Source organism: Anomaloglossus baeobatrachus, chromosome 7 (genome assembly GCF_048569485.1).
Source record: "Anomaloglossus baeobatrachus isolate aAnoBae1 chromosome 7, aAnoBae1.hap1, whole genome shotgun sequence".
Lineage (NCBI taxonomy): Eukaryota > Metazoa > Chordata > Amphibia > Anura > Aromobatidae > Anomaloglossus > Anomaloglossus baeobatrachus.
In genome coordinates this window covers 33,361,734-33,382,399 of record NC_134359.1, presented here as the reverse complement: position 1 = coordinate 33,382,399, position 20,666 = coordinate 33,361,734, and the positions used below count along the sequence as shown (strand labels likewise).

Here is a 20,666-nt window from a genome sequence, read left to right as displayed (position 1 = left end):
CTAGAGGGAACTTGCTGTGGTCACTACTAGAGGGAGCTTACTGCAGTCACCACTAGAGGGAGCTTACCGCAGTCACCACTAGAGGGAGCTTACTGCAGTCACCACTAGAGGGAGCTTACCGCAGTCACCACTAGAGGGAGCTTACTGTGGTCACCACTAGAGGGAGCTTACTGCAGTCACCACTAGAGGGAGCTTACTGTGGTCACCACTAGAGGGAGCTTACCGCAGTCACCACTAGAGGGAGCTTACCGTAGTCACCACTAGAGGGAGCTTACCGCAGTCACCACTAGAGGGAGCTTACCGCAGTCACCACTAGTGGGAACTTACCGCAGTCACCACTAGAGGGAGCTTACCGCAGTCACCACTAGAGGGAGCTTACCGCAGTCACCACTAGTGGGAACTTACCGCAGTCACCACTAGTGGGAACTTACCGTAGTCACCACTAGAGGGAGCTTACCGCAGTCACCACTAGAGGGAGCTTACCGCAGTCACCACTAGTGGGAACTTACCGCAGTCACCACTAGTGGGAACTTGCTGCAGTCACTACTAGAGGGAGCTTACTGCAGATGGAGTTTAATGCAGCCTGTCAACACTGAAGGGAGCTTACTACAGTCACCTCAAGAATGAACTGACTGCAGTCACCATCAGAGGAAAAGTACTGCTTAGTCTACACCCTTTACTCAATGACACAGTATGCAGTAAGCTCCTAAGCTCCCTCTAGTGGTAGCAGAAGGCAGCCAAGTATTATGCTTCTAACTTCTGTCTATACAGAGGATTTTAAGCTTTATATAGGAAAATAAAGTTCTGGCTGCATTAAAGATATACTAACAAATTAGTAAAACCAAAGGCTGACATAAAAATAAAGAGATGACATTCACTATTTCCATATAAAGAGGCTTGACGTTTGGGGGCTGCAAAGTAACATGACTGTACATTGAGTGCTGAAGACTTCAATTGAGAGAAGCAGGAACTAAAAGATTAAGTTAAAGGGGTTTCCCAATCCCAACCCTAAAAACAGCATTATCTGTAAGTTAAAAACTACAGGTACATGTCTTACCCTGTGTCCATGAAGACCGGACTCTCTGCATCCTGTGTTCAGGCACTTCCCCAGCGAGGCACAGCTCTTAGTCACTGACAAACTTTCCCCTAAAGAATCCATATTGTGCTGAGAGTAGCAATATTTGGTATCTGGGGAAAAAATGACATTATATGAACATTAGACATCTTTACAACTTATATACCAGCAGTATAGAGTGTGTCCACCCATATCCTGTCCACCGCCATTAACTTGAGAAAGGCGGCAGCTATAGGCATAGAAGTGGTGTCAAGGTATAGTAAAGTAGCCATGCGCTATGCAATGAAACCACCTATAGCGCCACCTGGTGGAAAACAACGGAGTTAGCATTTTTATCTTGAAAACAGAACGAGATAGAGAAAAAAAGTGAACTAAAAAATTGTAGGGCATCATCAATTCAATACGAATTGACACCTTGCATACAGAAATGCTATGATATGAAACCCATGACACCCCCAAAACTGTGAATGCTGGTCACGCATATGGCGCTCATTTAACTTTGATGCTCAAAGTGTCCCCCGTCAGCTGCAATGCACATCTGGCCTCTGGACAGCATACTGTATCTTGCTGCACGTTGTGCAATATGGTAGGTGACACGTTTGCACAAGCATCTGTGATACGTCGTCGTAGGTCCTGCAATGTTGGTGGAGGGGTCGCATACACCTGCTGTTTGATGTGACCTCACAGAAAGAAGTCCAATGGGGTCAGGTCAGGTGAGCGCGGAGGCCAATCCACGCAGCCACCATACCCAATGACTTGTAGGAAGGTCTCCATGAGGTATCGCTTCACGTCCGCAGCCTTGTGAGTTTTACACGTTCTAATCATAGCATTTCTGTATGCAAGGTGTCGATTTGTATTGAATTGATGATGCCCTACAACTTTGTAATTCACTTTTTTTTCTCTCTCGTTCCCTTTTCGAGATAAAAATGCTAACTCTGTTGTTTTCCACCAGGTGGCGCTATAGGTGGTTTCATTGCATAGTGCATGGCTACTTTACTATACCTAGACACCACTTCTATGCCTATAGCTACCGCTGTTCTCAAGTTAATGGCGGAGGACAGGATATGGGTGGACACGCTGTATGTCCTCAACAGAGGGAGAAAATTGTGAGTCTGTTCACAAGAATCTTGATTAGAAAAACGTTACAGCGCCACTCACGTCTATTGACTGTAAGTGGTATTGCCGCTCACACCTATTTACTTTAATAAGGCTGAGCTGCAATACCAAAAACAGATCACGGACACACGTTTTAGATGTTATTTAGTTTTCGAAAGATCCCTTTAATCATAACATCTCCAGGATGTAATAGTATCAATCCCAGTACTATTCGTTAAAAAACGGAGCGCACTTGGACAAATGTTATTCAATGAGGCAGCGAAGATGAACAATTTCATCACTGTGCGATTCAGGGTGTGAAAAAAATTGCAGCAAGCCCGATTTTCCTCCAAGAATCCAATGACATCTGAGTGCGTCTGATTTTCACGAACTGACGGAATGGAGAAGATGAAGAATCTCTTTTTTTTTCTTTCCACGTCCTGCACTACCTGCTACTACTACACGAGGCACACTACAGCAATGCCGGTGTGTGGATGACGTAGGACGCGTCACGCACTCAGGCTTCAGAAGAAGGAGGACAAAGATGGCCGAAAGAGGAGGCGCCGCACCCAGAGAACGGAGACACCCATCCGACCTGTCTGCACCACACCACCCCTTAGGTGAGTATTATAAAGTGATTCTTACGTTCTGCACAGCGGCCTGGGCTCTTATATACAGTATTCTAGAATGCTGTATATAATGGCTCACTGGTGGTGGACGCGGCTTATATGCCCCAAATCTGCTGACAGGTTCCCTTTAAAGAGGTTTGAAGTAGTATAGATATCATTCTAACCCTACTGGCAAAAAGTCTAAAGGCTGCTTTACAAGCAGCGACATCGCTAGCGATGTCGCTGGTGAAAGCACCCACCACCGTCGGTTGTGCGTCACGGGCAAATCGTGGCGCACAACATCGCTAACACCCGTCACACATACTTACCTTCCTAGCGACGTCGCTGTGGCCAGCGAACCGCCTCCTTTCTAAGGGGGCGGTTTGTGCGGCGTCACAGCAACGTCACTAAGCAGCCGCCCAATAGAAGCGGAGGGGCGGAGATGAGCGGCCGTAACATCCCGCCCACCTCCTTCCTTCATCATTGCCGGCGGCTGCAGGAACTATGTTGTTCCTCGGGTGTCACACATAGCGATGTGTGCTGCCTCAGGAACGACAAACAACCTGCGTCCAGCACCAGCAACGATATTTGGGATTAGAACGACGTGTCAACGATCAGGTAAGTAATTTTGATCGTTAACGGTAGTTCCTGCGTGCCACACGCAACGACGTTGCTAACGAGGCCGGATGTGCGTCACGAATTCCATGACCCCAACGACATCTTGTTAGCGATGTCGTTGCGTGTAAACCCCCCTTTAGGCTACTCCCAGTGATTGCAAGAATTCAAACCATATTGTGCCATTTTTTTTCCATTATGGGTTCTTGGCACATCGCCATGACTATGGGGCCTCAATAGTTAAATACATATGAAAAATACACAATGGCGTAATGATGTCAGCCTGCCCCGAAACAAAACCTTCCCGACAGAAGCTGCCGTGTTTTTACAAGTCGTCTGACAAATCTCTCATCTCCACGCCTAACAGATAAGGCTACGATTCAAAGCAAAATATTTATCCAGCCGAAAAAAAACCCGAAAAATAAAAACAAGAATTCTGGCAGATGACGGATTTGATACGTGATTTGTGAGGTATATGTTGAGATTTTTCGCTGGAATGAATAGATGTGAACTGCAGAGAATATGGGAGAAAAATATGTAATTATAAAAGGAAAATGGTCGTCGTTGACTGTAGCAACCAAATCACAGGAAAGTTTCCATTTTACCAAAGTGTTTTTTTTTAAAAAAAAAAAAGAAGCTGCTCTGTGATTGGTTCCTATGGACAATAAAGTGTATTTAAAAAATGGAAACTGCTGTGATTGGTTCCTATTGACAATAAAGTGGATTCCAAAAATGGAAACTGCACTGTGATTGGTTGCTATGGACAATAAAGTGGATTCAAAAATGGAAGCTGTACTGTGAATGGTTGCTATGGACATTAAAGTAGTTTAAAAAATTGAACTTGTGCTGTGATTGGTTGCTATGGACAAAGTGGTTTAAAAAAAATGGAAGCTGTGCTGTGATTGGTTGCTATGGACAATAAAGTGGTTTAAAAAAAATGGAAGCTGTGCTGTGATTGGTTGCTATGGACAATAAAGTGGTTTGCAAAAAATAGAAGCTGTGATGCAATTGGTTGCTATGGACAATAACGTGTATTAAAAAATGGAAGCTGCACTGTGATTGGTTGCTATGGACAATAAAGGGGTTTGAAAAAATGGAAGCTGTGATGTGATTGGTTGCTATGGACAATAAAGGGGTTTGAAAAAATGGAAGCTGTGATGTGATTGGTTGCTATGGACAATAAAGTGGTTTGAAAAAATGGAAGCTGTGATGTGATTGGTTGCTATGGACAATAAAGTGGTTTGAAAAAAATGGAATCTGTAATGTGATTGGTTGCTATGGACAATAAAGTGGTTTGAAATAATGGAAGCTGTGATGTGATTGGTTGCTATGGACAAAGTGTTTTAAAAATGGAAGCTGTGCTGTGATTGGTTGTTTGGAGTCCATGCACGGAGACTAGGTGTTCGGCATTGACCCCGAACTTTACAGTTTGTGTTCACCCATCAATAATCATGAGACGAGAAGAAAGAAAAACGACTTAAAAAAATGTAAATGATAAATTGGGATGAAAATGCTACATTCGCCCCAGTTACCCCTGCGGGGTCCAGGATGATGTACTGTGGTGAGGTGCAGTTTTTGGAATGTGAGGACTAAACGTTTATAGTGGTCCTGAATATAAACTGGCTGGAATAGCGCTCAGGACCCCAGTCCCACAACTACCGCCCTGTCCATCAGGAACAATTAAACATTTAGCAGATCAACTATCATACATATTTACTGAATATTTATACTGCAATAACAGCTAATTGTAGTGTTTTTATACTTTTGTATTTTACGTATTTGGGGGACACTTTTTTCATCCTCTCTGTCTTGTCTTCATGGTAATAATCCCCTGATAATAATCTCACTTAAAATGAAGCAGCTGAGCATTATAATGCGCTGCAGCTTTAATCCGCTCCGGACAGAGCGCCATTGTGCGTGATTAATTAGTGTGTGGGTTCCAGACGCATTTTATCATTAGGCGAAAACACATTCTGTGCGGATGTTGATGTTTGGTAAATAAAAAAGCCATTTTCCTCCTAGAAATAAAGAAAACTTTGAGGGCATGCTGAAACGCTGTCTCCTCGTTAGTCGCAGACGCCAGGTGAGGTGGCGAGTGATGCTCCGCAGGTAACGTATAAATCATTAGAGCTGTCAGGAGTCCCGTACGCAAACATGGCCACAGCACACAATGACTCTGTAGGGGAAAAGTGCTAACTTTCATTGAGACCAGGGCAAACCCCTCTAAATTGAATATACAGTGTGTCCACCCATATCCTGTCCACCGCCATTAACTTGAGAACGGCAGCAGCTATAGGCATAGAAGTAGTGTCTAGGTATAGTAAAGTAGCCATTAGCTACGCAATGAAACCACCTATAGCGCCACCTGGTGGGAAACAATGGAGTTAGCATTTTTATCTCGAAAACGGAACGAGATAGAGAAAAAAAGTGAATTACAAGGTTGTAGGACATCATCAATTCAATACAAATTGACACCTTGCATACAGAAATGCTGTGATATGAAACCCATGACCCCCCCAAAACATTGAATGATGGTCACGCATATGGCGCTCATTTAACTTTGATGCTCTTGGTGTCCCCCGTCAGCTGCAATGCACATCTGGACTCTGCACAGCATACTGTATCTTGCTGCACGTTGTGCAATATGGTAGGTGACACGTTTGCACAAGCATCTGTAATACGTCGTCGTAGGTCCTGCAATGTTGGTGGAGGGGTCGCATACACCTGCTGTTTGATGTGACCTCACAGAAAGAAGTCCAATGGGGTCAGGTCAGGTGAGCGCGGAGTCTTCTCCACACAGCCACCATACCCAATGACTTGTAGCAAGGTCTCCATGAGGTATCGCTTCACGTCTGAAGCCTTGTGAGGTTTACACGTTCTAATCATAGCATTTCTGTATGCAAGGTGTCGATTCGTATTGAATTGATGATGCCCTACAACTTTGTAATTCACTTTTTTTCTCTATCTCGTTCTGTTTTCGAGATAAAAATGCTAAATCCGTTGTTTTCCACCAGGTGGCGCTATAGGTGGTTTCATTTCGTAGCACATGGCTACTTTACTATACCTAGACACCACTTCCATGCCTATAGCTGCCGCCGTTCTCAAGTTAATGGCAGTGGAAAGGATATGGGTGCACACACTGTATAGGACGCCCCACTGGGTTAGGCTGCCGAAATTTGGTATCAAATGCATGTAGTGCATCCTGCCCCCCAGTGAGCTAGCCAAAAGTATCTTACAGATTGACTACTGTGAAGAGCCCATCATATCAGTAGTGCAATTGAAAATAAAAGACTGATTTATATATATATATATATATATATATATATATATATATAATTTTATTTTTTTATTTATTTATTTATTTTTTAGAGGATTATGTCATCTTCATTAAATTCCACACTCCTTTCCATACCTAGAGGATCTTTGCAAATGTTCAGAAAACTCCTCATTCACCCAAAAATCCTCCTAGTGTAAAACAGGAAATAGAAAACAAGCAGTTGGGGAAGGAGGGAGCTGAAGCTGCAGCTGTTTCTAAGAAACTGAATAGAGAGGCGCTGAGAGAGGACAGTGTAATTAAACATTTGATTGGCTTAGAACACCCAGGACAGATTTGATTTCACACAAGGAAAAGCCCAGCCACTATGCAAGCATGAAAAACATATATATATTTATTTATATATAAGCAAAGAAACCTCTTAGAGACCCATATCCATGTCTGCTAAATTTCTATAAATGTTTGACAACCTAAACATCCACCTAGTGTAAAACAGTAAGTAGGGATAGGAGGGAGATGCAACTGCAGCTTCTTTTTCAGTGTTTTCGAGAAACCATATGAGGAAGAGATAATAAATGGGACAGGACAAACGCATTTAAATTGGAGCATCCATGAGATGACCCAGTGGGTCCAGAGCGCCAACATTTTTCATTAAATTCACTTGGGTCACCCTGCCTCAGAGTGTAAAAAGCTTCTTACAGATTGAATACTGCTGCCAGTCCTAACATTTACATGCATAATTAGTGCATTTGAAAATAGAAAACTTGGTTATATATAATATTATAGGATTGGCATCTTCATAAAACCCCAGACACCTTTTTTCATGCCTACAGGATCTCTATAAATATTTGGGAACCTCCTCAGTGACCTAAAAACGCACCTAGGATAAAACAGTTATTAGAAAATGAGAAATAGGGGAAGGAGGGAGATGCAGCTGCAGCTTTTCTTTGTGCTTCTGGGAAACTGTTTGAAATGTAGATGAGAGAAGGACAGTGGAAAAAGACACCTGAACGGCTCAGAGCACAGCTATGACATTGCACCAGGAAAAGACCACCCACTTATGCATCAGGAAGGAAAACGTGCATTTAAAGCGTAACTATTATTTTAATTTTTATTACATAAATCAATATTACACATGAAAAGAAGCAACTTTGTAATATATCTTATCAGACAAATCTGCTTCTTTCTGTGCCAGGATTAATCAGTCATTATCAAAAGTCTGAGCTAAAATCTGTATTCAGTGAAGACTTTACAATTACTGAGATAGGAGATAGCGGTATTACAAAGTTGTTTATTTTGATGTGCACTATTGATTTTTTTTTAAAAAAAAAAAAAATAAAAATTAAAATGACAGTTAAGGGTACTTTACACACTGCGACATCGCTAGTGATCTCATTAGCGATGTGAAATTCTGGATCGCAAGTGCGATCTTTCGAGATCGCACATAGGGCATTTTACGCATGTGCGATCTAGAATTTCACACCGCTAATGAGATCGCAAGCAATGTCGCAGTGTGTAAAGTACCCTTTACACTTTAAAGCAAGCAGTAAATAAAACCCTTAAAAACGTCTTTCCATGCTTGCAAGATCTCTATAAAGGTTCAAAAACCTCCAAATTCATCTAAAAATCTGCCTAGTATAAAACAGTAATGAAAGACAAGAAGTAGGGATAGGAGGGAGATGCAGCTGCAGGAGGAGATGTCAGTAATATTTAAAAAGCTTTTATGGTAAAACCCTTTGATGTTCTTAAAGGAAAATGCTAAATCAAAAATCAGCAGCCGTACAGACTTATCACAAGTTCATTATGTTGAGGTCAGAAGAATTCCATGTAACTAATGGCATCCATAAATCAAGGATGTGCACTGATGAGATCACCAGCAAGTGCTGCACAATCTCAATCCTTACAATTACCTGCCGGACACATTTTAGTAATGGCATAAAACAGAGGATACAAAGGAAAGGTTTTTATTTCTGAGCTTTGACAGGCCGCATGTCTCCCCATAGCCGCACTTTCCCACATCACTGAGAGCAGATTTACAGTGAGAGTTGGAGATATCAGGTGCAGGAGGTTACGTGCCCGGAGGAGGCAGAATGCCTGATCTTGAACTTTCTCTGAAATACCAGAAATAAAAATGGCGGCTGTTATTTGGGTTTATTTTTGCAACATGGGCGCTTTTAGACCTTACATTTTGCCCCAAGCCATTAAACTTCATACACATCCAGTAACTTGACACATTCAGCTGTAAACCTGTGCACGCAAAGCTGACAGATGTCACTAAGTATTGTACCGAGTCATAGATACATGGGTAGTGAGCAGAACGTGTATTACATGATGGCCTTTCAAAAGCAATACATAGATGGGACACAGTGGCGAAACGTGAGGCCAAAGAGGCACAACATAATGGGGGACACAAAGGCGAAACCAGAGGCCACAGAGGCACACCATAAGAGGGGACACAGAGATAAATTGTGAGGCTACAGAGGCAAAACGTGAGACAACAGAGGCACAACGTAAGAGGGAACACAGAGGCAAAATGTGAGGCCAAAGGGGCACAACATAATGGGGGTTACAAAGAAGAAACCTGAGACCACAGAGGCACAACATAATGGGGGCTACAGAGGGAAACGTGAGGCTACAGAGGCACACCATAAGAAGGGCCATGAAGGTGGAATGTGAGACCACCGAGGCACTACATAATGAGCGCCACAGAGGCGAAACCTGAGACCACAGAGGCACAACATAATAGGGGCCACAGAGGAGAAACATGGGGCTACAGAAGCACTACATAAAAGGGAACACTGAGGTGAAAAATGAGGTCACAGAGTCACAATATAATGGGGACCACAAGTCGAAATGTGATGCCACAGAGGCAGTACATAAGAAGGGCCATGAAGATGGAATGTGAGACCACTGAGGCACTACATAAGAGGGGACACAAGCACAATATAAGAGGGGCCACAGAGACGATACATGAGGCTATAGAGCCACAACGTAATGGGGGCCATAGAGGCGAAACGTGGGGCCACAGAGGCACAACATAAGCTGGGCCAGAGAGTCAAAATGTGAAGCCGCAAAAGCACAACATAAGAGGGGCCACAGAGGCACAATATATAAAGGGCCACAGAGGCAAAATGTGAAGCCGCAAATGTGGCGCCCTGGACAAGCCAGGGGCCACAGAGCACAACACCTACACACCCCACACTCCCAGCAGGCACACCGAAGTCAGACAAAAACCCTTGTTGCCTTCCTCCAGGGGCTGATGATCACACCAGGGGGTGGGCCAGGCGGTTGGTCCCGCCCACCGAGGAGTTTACAGTCCTGGAGGCGGGAAAAACAGACAGTCTAGTTTTGACAGTGAAAGTGGAAGGAGGAAAGTGTAGTAGTGGAGCAACTGACTGACAGCGTCCGAGTGTGTGGCCCGGGCGAGACAGCAAGGTTGGCAGACGGTGGTGACCGTCTGCAGGAGTGGCCTATCGGAGTTACCGTAAGGACCGTGGACGGGCGGTGGCCCGGCGGTACCGGACCGGTACACGAAGAGAAGTCAGCACCATCTGGCAGGGGCTTTCGGACCCCGGCAAGGCTAGGAGTCACCGTGAATTTGCCGAATCCGTTAGTGAAGGGGACCTCCTGGGTTTCCAAACAGCTAAGTCCCGACAGAAGGCAACAGTCCAACCAAAAGAGGGAGACACCGCCACCGCCAAGGCAACAGTTTCTCAGGGCCAGAGCCTGCGGGCAAGAAAGGGGCTCCTCCAGCCCACATCCAAGCTGTGGAGCGGGTTACCGGTGGGGACCCATCGGAACCAACAACCATACACAGGTGCAGGGAAAGGCAGTCACCATCAACCTGCCGGGAGCAACAACACCGCAGCCGTCTGTGGGACCCGTCCATCTGTTAAGGTGAACTCTTAACCAGAGATCACGTCTGCCCGTCAACAGATACCCCAACAAACCGGACACAGTCAGGCAATCAGTGCCACACACCCCATCGAGACCACGGGAAGACTACAGATTATGAAAAATCAGCAGACTTACCATACTCTCGTTAGGAAGTGATCAGTTTCCTGGGGTGTCCAGCACGTCATGCCATTCCAGTTGCCGGTTCATCAGGATTTCAGGTGTCTCCGTCTATTGGCTCCACGTTGGGCACCAATAATGTTAAGGTGAACTCTTAACCAGAGATCACTAGTTGCCTACTGCCTGGCCAAATTGGTGTGGATCGAGTGCATGCTTGAAAAATGAGATCAGACACAGTCGGATATTCATCTTTCCTCGACAGAAGTCAGCCCATGCTCTGCTTTATTACAACTGCGCTTGCTCTGATATAACCTTGCAAAGGGGCATGTCCGGATGTGTTCATTAGTCAGTGGATCGAACAATGTGTTAGTCCATGAGCTGATTGGTAGGCGTCATTGTAGGCGGGTCTATGACATCATTGGATGGATCCATGGTGATGGTGATGGGAGGGACGTCATCTGGTGGATCCATGCTGGATGGTCTGGTCTGTAATGTCATCTGATCTTTGGTTTGGTCTTCTAGCTTGACCAGGGGTCTTCCCTTATATGGTATCTTCTTACATCTGGACATTCCTTGCATTCCAGGCAAGGTGTGGAGAAACAGGCAATGTCAGCCATCTTTATATCTGTGTCATGTGTATGATCTGAAACCTGAATTATGTAAGGCAAATCGACATATTTCCCACAATCCCTTGTCAAGAGGTTAATTAAGTATTTGATCTTATGGCTCTCCTCAACACATCCAGCCGAGTGTTTTACCGAGAACTGTGTCTTCATCATTGGGCTGAGTGAGTACCACCATGCCGTGCGGCACAGCGCTGCCCCCGCAACCCTGCACCTCACCAGGCCCCGTAACCCGCCTGCCATCCACCCCTACCCCATCACCGGGCCCCGGGACAACCAACCCCCTACCCACGGAGGGAGGAATTAACAACAAAGCTGCTCCCGGTCATCGCTCCCGGGATCCCCGTACAGAGCAGCGGTGGTGTCACCAAAATCACCACAACCGTGGGTGGCGTCACGGACAATAACCATAAATCCCCACAATCAATCCCCTTTTCACTCACGGGCGAGGAGCGCCGCTCGAGTCCCCGGGATCCGGCCCACCGCTCGAGCCACCACCGAGCAGCGGCAGCCGCAGCAGCAGCAGCGTCCGGACCCGAGCAGTGGGAGAGCGCAGCGTCCCCTCCTCCGCCCGCGACACAAAGGCACAACATAAGAGGGGCCACAGAGGCACAATATATAAAGGGCCACAGAGGCAAAATGTGAAGCCGCAAAGGCACAACATAAGAGGGGCCACAGGGGCGAAGTGTGAGGCTGCAGAGGCACAACATAAGAGGGGCCACAGGGGCGAAGTGTGAGGCTGCAGAGGCACAACATAAGAGGGGCCACAGGGGCGAAGTGTGAGGCTGCAGAGGCACAACATAAGAGGGGCCACAGAGGTGAAATGTAAAGCTACAGAGGCACAACATAAGAGGCACCACAGAGGTAAAGTGTGAGGCCACAGAGGAGAAACAAAAACCACAGGGATGAAACATAGAAGTCCCATGGAGGTGAAATATAGAGGGGCCTTGGAGGTGAAATGTGGAGCCACAGAGGCACAACATAGGAAGAACCACAGAGTTGAAATGTGAGGCCAAAGAGGAAAAACAAAGAGGGGCCAGAGAGGCAAATTGTGAGGCCACAGAGGCAAAATATACTGAGGAAATAGAGTCAATTACATTACAAAGGGTTCTTCCTCCATTGTAACATGAAGTGATTTTTTACTACAATCATGTTTGACATCAACTGTTAAATTAAAGTAAATCTGCATCATCTTGCACTGACAACTTTCGTCTATTGGGTGGCAAATAGTTAATATGAAACTATAATCTGTGCTTTCTTATGCCTGCTTAAAAGGGAATTTATCAGCAGGACTTATCCCTCTTAACCGCTCCCACCACCTTTCTTTTGCATTAAAAGATTTTCTAAAGTTAAATTTTTTACTTAATTGTCATAAAAATACTTTTTTTACTTTTCCATCAACATAGTCATTTGAGGGCTTGTTTTTTTGTGGGAGAAGTTCCAGTTTTGAATGACACCAATTACATAGTCTATGGGAAAGAATACTCAGGTTTTGTCACACTGTCACTGTAGAATAGCAAGGGACAATTGGCTCCTATACTGTCTCTCACATTACAGGGCCCTAGGTTGTCCCCGTCCTCAGGATTACCCCTAATGGTGGAGATGCCTGAGTCTCGTGCCATGCTGTACTCCTAAACAGAACTAATCACTAATCTGTTCCCCCCCCCCCCCTTTCCTTAGGGAAAGAGGAGGCAGGAGTGTACGGGAAGACACAGATTTAGACAGAAATAACAGAAGCTCAGTCACACTGCACACTCAGAAATGAATGCTAAGAAACAAATGAAGCAAGGTAGTACAACAAAACGGTTCATAACAATATAACACACAACCACCAGTAAGTCTGGATAAAGCCACCCCTCCAAACCAGTATAGACAAGCTATAGCTGGCACTAATGAAAGTGTCCAGCCAACATATATAGGAGGAAAGAGAATATAACTGGTTCTCCCAGAGCATGTGACAAAAGGAGATTAACAACCAGAGCAGCAGAGATTAACTTTTACTAGCCTGCCTAGGAGCTACAAGTCTGTAAGACAATGCCAGAGTCTCCATATCTCAGAGACATTAGAATGCAGAGTACAAGAATCTGGAGTTTCTGCAGAGCCTGATGCCGCCATGACAGTCGGCAATGCTTTCAAAAACATCCTTGTGAGAGCTTTCTTTGGTAGTCCCATAGACAATGAATTGAGCAGAGATTGAACCTTTCATACCTCCCACTCCATTTGAGACAGTAATCTGCAGAATTTAATTTTCCAGAACCAAAAGTCTTATTCTTGGGATTCGCTGATGGTCTTAAGGGCACTTTACACTCTGCAATATCACTATCGATATCACTAGCGAGCGTACCAGCCCCCGTCGGTTGTGAGACACGGGCAAATTTCTGCCCGTGGCGCACAACATCGCTAACACCCGTCACACGTACTTACCTGTCTAGTGATGTCGCTGTGGCCGGCGATCCGCCTCCTTTCTAAGAGGGCGGTTTGTTCGGCGTCACAGCGGCGTCAATAAGCGGCTGCCCAATAGCAGAGGAGGGGCGGAGATGAGCGGCCGGAACATGCCGCCCACCTCATTCCTTCCTCATTGCTGGTGGTCTCAGGTAAGGAGATGGTCGTCGTTCCTGCGGTGTCACATATACCGATGTGTGACGCAGCAGGAACGACGAACAACCAGCGGCATGCACCACCAACGATATTATGAAAAAGAGCGATGTGTCAACGATCAACGATTTTTAACGTTTTTGCGATCGTTGATCGTCGCTCCTTGGTGTCACACGCTGCGATGTCGCTACCGGTGCCGGATGTGCGTCACTAACGATGTGACCCCGACGATATATCATTAGCGATGTCGCAGCGTGCAAAGCACCCTTTAGTTGTCAGATCCACAGCAGCAGAAAATTATCACCAATTTAGTCACCAGGACACTTCCATGGTCCATAGACATCCAGTGGACACTTCAGCCTTCACTTGTAGATGAAGAATTTTTTTCAAAGTAGTTTTTAGACAACATAAGATGCTACAATCGAATGATGATCTGTTCATGTGCGAACTACGGGTCAGAGAGGTTTATAGGGGTAGATCCGGTTGACAGGTTCCCTTTAAAAGGACCCCACGTAATTTGTTGTCTACATGGTACATTTTGCCTGAAAAGTAATAATACCCCCACATGCCTATCCTGTACTTAGTAGGGTATGACCTTCCCCTGTCCCACTTTTCTATTGTTTGGCACATGTGCAGAGGTGGAGGAGACATATCGCCTTAAGGCAGCACAGGGCAGTAATGGAAAGAAGTAAGAAAGCAGGAATGAGGTATGAGGTCGCTCACGGCAAACAAATTCCTGCCCTGAAAGAATTAAACCAAGGAATTAATGAAAAACTAAACAAAGTACAGCTCCACCATAACAATACTGATTACAGCCTGCACCGTTACTGCCCACAAGGTCATGTTTTCTAGAATTAAAGATTATTAAAGGAAAATTCCAGTTAAATCAGAGTATAAATGCAAGTCCCTAATATGGTCTGGAGCTGATTTTGCAGATTTACTCAGCCCAATTTGTAAGTCAACTATATACATTGGACTAACGCCAACCAAACCCACTGATATCAACAAGTTCAGCCGACGGTGTAATGTGTATGGGAGCCCTGTACAGATGCTGTCGGGGGAGATACAGAGTCGGTGTCTCCAATTTCAGACTCTCAATCCTTTTGTATTCCAGGAGATAAGGAGCCAAAGTAGTTCTCAATGGCTCCCTCGTTGGGAACACGGGTGCTCTTGGCAAAGTGATTGCTCCTGAGACACCCGAGATAGCTGCGGCCAAACATTCGTCTGGACCATTGTTCGGCCCACAGCCATTTCAACAGATGAAGACGGACAACCACTTTTGTAACCACCTGGTCGGATGCCCCATGGGAGATTTGATAAGGAGCCAAAGTAGTCTCAATGGCTCCCTCGTTGGGAACACATGTGCTCTCGGCAGAGTGATTTCTCCTGAGACACCCGAGATAGCTGCGGCCAAACAGTCGGCTGGACCATTGTTTAGCCCACAGTCATCTCAACAGATGAAGAAGGACAACCACTTTTGTAACCACCTGGTCAGATGCACCATGGGAGATTTGATAGGGAGCCAAAGTAGTCTCAATGGCTCCCTCATTGAGAACACAGGTGCTCTCGGCAAAGTGAGTGCTCCTGAAACACCCGAGATAGATGCGGCCAAATATTCGGCCGGACCATTGTTCGGCCCACGACCATTTCAACAGATGAAGACGGACAACCACTTTTGCAACCACCTGGTCGGATTCACCATGGGAGATTTTGAGAAAAACTTGTCACAGGCTCTTTAGATGTTTCTCTAAATCTCATAGATTGATGTTTTCTAATAATGGCACATTGTATGCAAGTCAAAAGTTAGTGCAACGATGGCATTTGCATACTTACGAAGGTTTAGAAAGCAAAATTTGGGACACGTAACCCAAGTAATGTCCCTGAATATGACTAGGTCTTCCCACTTTTGGGTTTGGTTTTTCTAAGCTCCCTTTGCAATCCTGGCAAAATCGTTACTACCGAGTACTGACCAATATGTAATCGACCAAATCTACTTAAAGTCAATTGTAAATTTGGTGCATTTTGAAGGTCCTGAAAGGAAAAAAAACACTTTTTTTTATGCCATCAATTACCAATAGAAGATTGTTTCCTAAATTTTTGTTCAAATTTTGCATCACTTCTTTTATTGCTACTTTATGCATTTGGTTTACAAAGGATCGGACATGTTTCCTCCTAGAAATTAATGTATAAATTGATCACAAGGTGTTACCACTGGGGGTGGGGTGTCCTAATTCTAGTGACACACCATTTGTCAAGGGTAATTGTTACACCCAATTGTCAGTGAGTAAAAACAGAGTTTAAAGCATAATTATTGACAATTGTTGCTTCATGGAGAATACATGAATTTGATACAGCTGAGTTTCGATCTATCTGTTGTATCCAACAAATTGTTATATGCAGGGTCGTATCAGCACCCGACGGACCTGGATGAATTCTGGGGACCAATACATTGGCCCTTTGAGTAATGCATGTATGAAGCGAGCTCAGAACCTGAGCCTGCACCATAGAGCATGGATGCCATCTGTGCTGTACCAAAATAATCAATATCGCTCTTTTTGGTCCCCTCAAAAGAAAATGGAATAAAAAGAGATCAGAAAGTCGAATGGAAAATGGCAATGATAAAAACCCACAACTTTTATCAAACCAAAAAAAAACCCCCAAAAACTAAATACTGTACATAGCTCTTTGAAGCAAAAGAAGACAATTTGAAAGCAAAAGCCTGCTTTACACCTTACGATCCAACATACGATATCGTATGCGATCATAACCGCCCCCATCGTATGTGCGGCACGTTCAATTTGTTGAATGTGCCGCACAAACGATTAACCCCCATCACACGTACTTACCCGTCCATACGACCTTGCTGTGGGCAGCGAATGTCCACTTCCTGGAGTGGGAGGGACGTTCGGCGTCACAGCGACGTCACGCGGGAGCCGGCCAATAGAAGCGGAAGGGCGGAGCTGAGCGGGACGTAAACATCCCGCCCACCTCCTTCCTTCCGCATTGTGGGCCGGGAGCTGCAGGACGCAGGTAAGATCTGTTCATCGTTCCCGGGGTGTCACACACTGCGATGTGTGCTACCCGGGGTACGATGAACAATCTGACGTGCAATTCATGAGGAATGAACGATGTGCGTGCGATGAATGTTTTACCGTTCAATCTCAATCGCACGTACCTGTCACACACTGCAATGTACCTTACGATGCCGGATGTGCGCCACTTACGACGTGACCCCGCCGACACATCGTAAGATACATTGCAGCGTGTAAAGCGGGCTAAAGATTGGCCCATTGGGACTCAATAACCAAAGTTCCGCATAATCCTGGAGCCGGTCTTGCTTTTTTGTCGAAGCCAGACACAACTGATGACAAAGTTGTTAACTTTTTGCACTGGAAGCAGGGGCCGACATATTCTTAGTGCAACCATAAAGGGTCCCAAGAGGTCAGGGGGGGCCATTTCTACCTCCAAAGTAGGTGGGATTGTGCATTATGATGAACTCTTGGGCTGCAAAGGGCCCATGTATTGTTCTTGCACAGGAGCCCTTTTCTTTGTGTCCGAGAATGACCAAAGGTCTAGTGTTAGCAACTGGATGAAAAACACACCCCGGCATTGGTCCAGCACAAAAACGCCTCTATAGAATGATATGGGATGAATTCTGTTATCGGTTTCCCTCCAGCATATTAGAAAAATGCCTACAAGAAATAACTAAACAAGGGATGGCTGATTGTATGGAAACAATGCCCAAAACATGCACGTCTGAAGAGGTAATAGGTCTTCTTTAAGCTACTTTCTTGGTCAATTTTTAAATTTAGCGCAGATTTTATAAAAATCTGAGCCATATAAAAAAGCAGACTTGGCCGGTGTCGACACTTGGCAAATCTGTCACTCAAGGACGCAGAAGCCTGGAGCCGAGATCCTGACAAATGTGCAATCACCTCTCTGTTGGTGGAACCTATTTTCCTGGTAATGCCATTGACAGGATCTGTTCCCAATAATAACCATGAATCTTAAGCATTTCCTCGGTGGAGAGCGCTATGTGGAGGCAGCCGGAAGCCGCTACACTAATAATGGATTTTTGCTCTTTTTTTCCCTGGCTTCTGGGCGTGGGAAGAAAATCATTGAGTGGATTGTTTGTGCGCAGTCTGCACGGACCGGTGGCCACTGTGCGGTGAGACGTCTTGAATGAGGATACTTAAGAGGCTGCTACACTCTAACTGTATGGGAAGTGCCATTCTCAGATCATCTGCTCTGTCCCCTCGGCTAAATCCCATGTAATCTAAGAAATGTATTATCTGATCAGAGACGCTAAGTGCATATCAGAATATTGGGTTGCACAGATGATCTTCTGATTAGATTCAGACTTCCCAACATTGTCTATTGCCATAGATATGAAGCTGGTTTATTTAGTCTAAAATTCAGGTTTAGGTTTCACTATAAACCCCTTGCATTCATGTAGCTCCAAATAATAACCCTGGTTCCTGCAGAGAAAGGTAAAAAGATGTATTGAAACATGGCCGCTGCAGCACAAGGATGTATCGTTTTTCCATGTGTGAACATGGTAGTCCAATATTCAATAAAGCGCAATAGAATTCTCCCACTATACAATAAATGGAGCTTTTAGTCCAGGGGAGGCATGACACTAGGATAGGGTCTTATCATAGAAAGGTTACCTTGCCGCGGTTGATGGGCTCACATGAATGAGCCAATTCTTGCACTGAGTACCTTCATCTTTCTAAGCATATCTTATATAGCATTAATGCTGTTTAAATTTCATATATTCTATGTTTTCATATGTCATGGCGCTTACAGAGTGCTGCTGTATTCTTTTGTTTGTGTTTTGTGTAGTTATAGTAGCTGACATCTGTTCACACTTGCAATATTTGGAGATGCAGTTTTTTTGTTTTTGTAGTATATATTTGAGCTGTAGACAGCCTTCTATTCTCACTGTGCTCTCTGCTCATCGACCCCAGGGTATCTATTTGTGGACCTTTAGTCCAGGAGAGGGATGACACTCGGATAGGGTCCCATCAAAGAAAGGTCACCTTGGCACGGTAGATGAGCTCACATGAACTGGCCAATTCTGGTACCAAGAATCTTCATCTTTCTAAGTATATTTTATAGAGCATTAAGTTTAAATTTAATATATTCTATGTTTGCATATGTCTTGGCACCTACAGAGTGCGGCTGTATTATTATTTATTATAATAGCGTCATTTATTCCATGGCGCTTTACAAGTGAAAAATCTATACATAAAAACAAGTTAAAAAATCATGACCATTGCAAAAACAGACTGGTATAGGAGGAGAGAGGACCCTGCCTACGAGGGCTCACAGTCTACAGGGGAAGGGTGAGGATACAGTAGGTGAGGACAGAGCTGGTTGTGCAGTGGTGTACTGGTCTGAGAGTTATTGTGGGTTGGAGGCTTGTCGAAAGAAGTGTGTCTTCAGGTTCCTTTTTGAAGGTTTCCACGGTACGCAAGAGTCTGATATGCTGGGGTAGAGAGTTCCAGAGTATGGGGGAGGCACGGGAGAAATCTTGTATGTGATTGTGGGAAGAGGAGATAAGAGAGGAGCAGAGAAGGAGATCTTGTGAGGATCTGAGGTTGCGTGCAGGTAAATACCGGGAGACTAGGTCACAGATGTAAGGAGGAGACAGGTTGTGGATGGCTTTGTAGGTCATGGTTAGTGTTTTGAACTGAAGTCTTTGGGCAATAGGAAGCCAGTGAAGGGATTGGCAGAGAGGAGAGGCTGGGGAATAGCAAGGGGAGAGTTGGATTAATCGGTCCGCAGAGTTTGGGATAGATGGGAGGGGTGCAAGTGTTGGAAAGGAGGTCACAGAGCAGTAGGTTGCAGTAGTCGATACAGGAAATGATGAGGGCATGCACTAGTGTTTTTGCTGATTCTTGGTTAAGGAATGGACGAATCTGGGAGATATTTTTGAGTTGGTGGTAGGTGGTGGAAAGGGCTGGGATCTGTGGCTTGAAGGATAGGGCAGAGTCGAGGGTTACTCCGAGGCAACAAGCACACAGGACTGGGGAGAGTGAGCAGCCATCAACTTTGATGGATAGGCTTGTTGGAGGAGTTGAGAGAGATGGGGGAAAGATAATGAATTCGGTTTTGTCCATGCTAAGCTTTAGGAATATGTATGCTTTTGTTTGTGTTTTGGGTAGTTATAGTAGCTGGCACCTGTTCACACTTGCAGTATTTGGAGATGCAGATTTTGGGGGGGGGGGGTGTTTGCAATAAATAGAGCTGTGAAGCTTCCCATGCGCCAGAGCTGATGCCAAGAGTCGGACCCTCAATGATCACATATTATTGACCTATACTAATGATATACAGTATAATCAATATTAAAGTGCTGAAACCCCCGTTTAACAGATTGAAGGGTAAAACATGGATCCACATCCCTCTCCGTATATGCATTGAAACCAGTGAGACTAATGTGACTGTATGAGCGCTCTCACAGTTAATATGGCAAATGTTTGTTTTTTGGGTTTTTTTTGTTTGTTTTTTTAAACTAGCCACAGGGACTGTTTTGGCGCCCTCACCTTCCAGACCCACCAATGTGACCCATTCATGCATGATAATAATAGAGTTGGAGCAATTGGGATGTTTATACCATCCCCAGACCCTCCCAAAAGTGCTGCTTATTTCACAGGGAATACCCCCAAAGTGCTTTGTGGCACCCACTTTTAGTTTGGGATTACATAAAACATCAGATTTTTTTACGTTTCAGATCTGCCTGGAATGTATATGAAAAATTGGAA

General features: G+C 44.9%; 1 protein-coding gene across 1 annotated transcript in view; it reads right to left on the bottom strand.

Annotated features, from left to right (window-relative positions):
* The window catches only part of LYPD6 (LY6/PLAUR domain containing 6), an 83,138-nt gene that overhangs the window by 2,179 nt on the left and 60,293 nt on the right, over positions 1 to 20,666 (bottom strand). Inside the window, exon 5 of the mRNA XM_075318810.1 lies at positions 1,058 to 1,188. Coding sequence (XP_075174925.1) covers positions 1,058 to 1,188 — 131 coding nt within the window. The remainder of the gene's footprint in view (positions 1 to 1,057; positions 1,189 to 20,666) is intronic.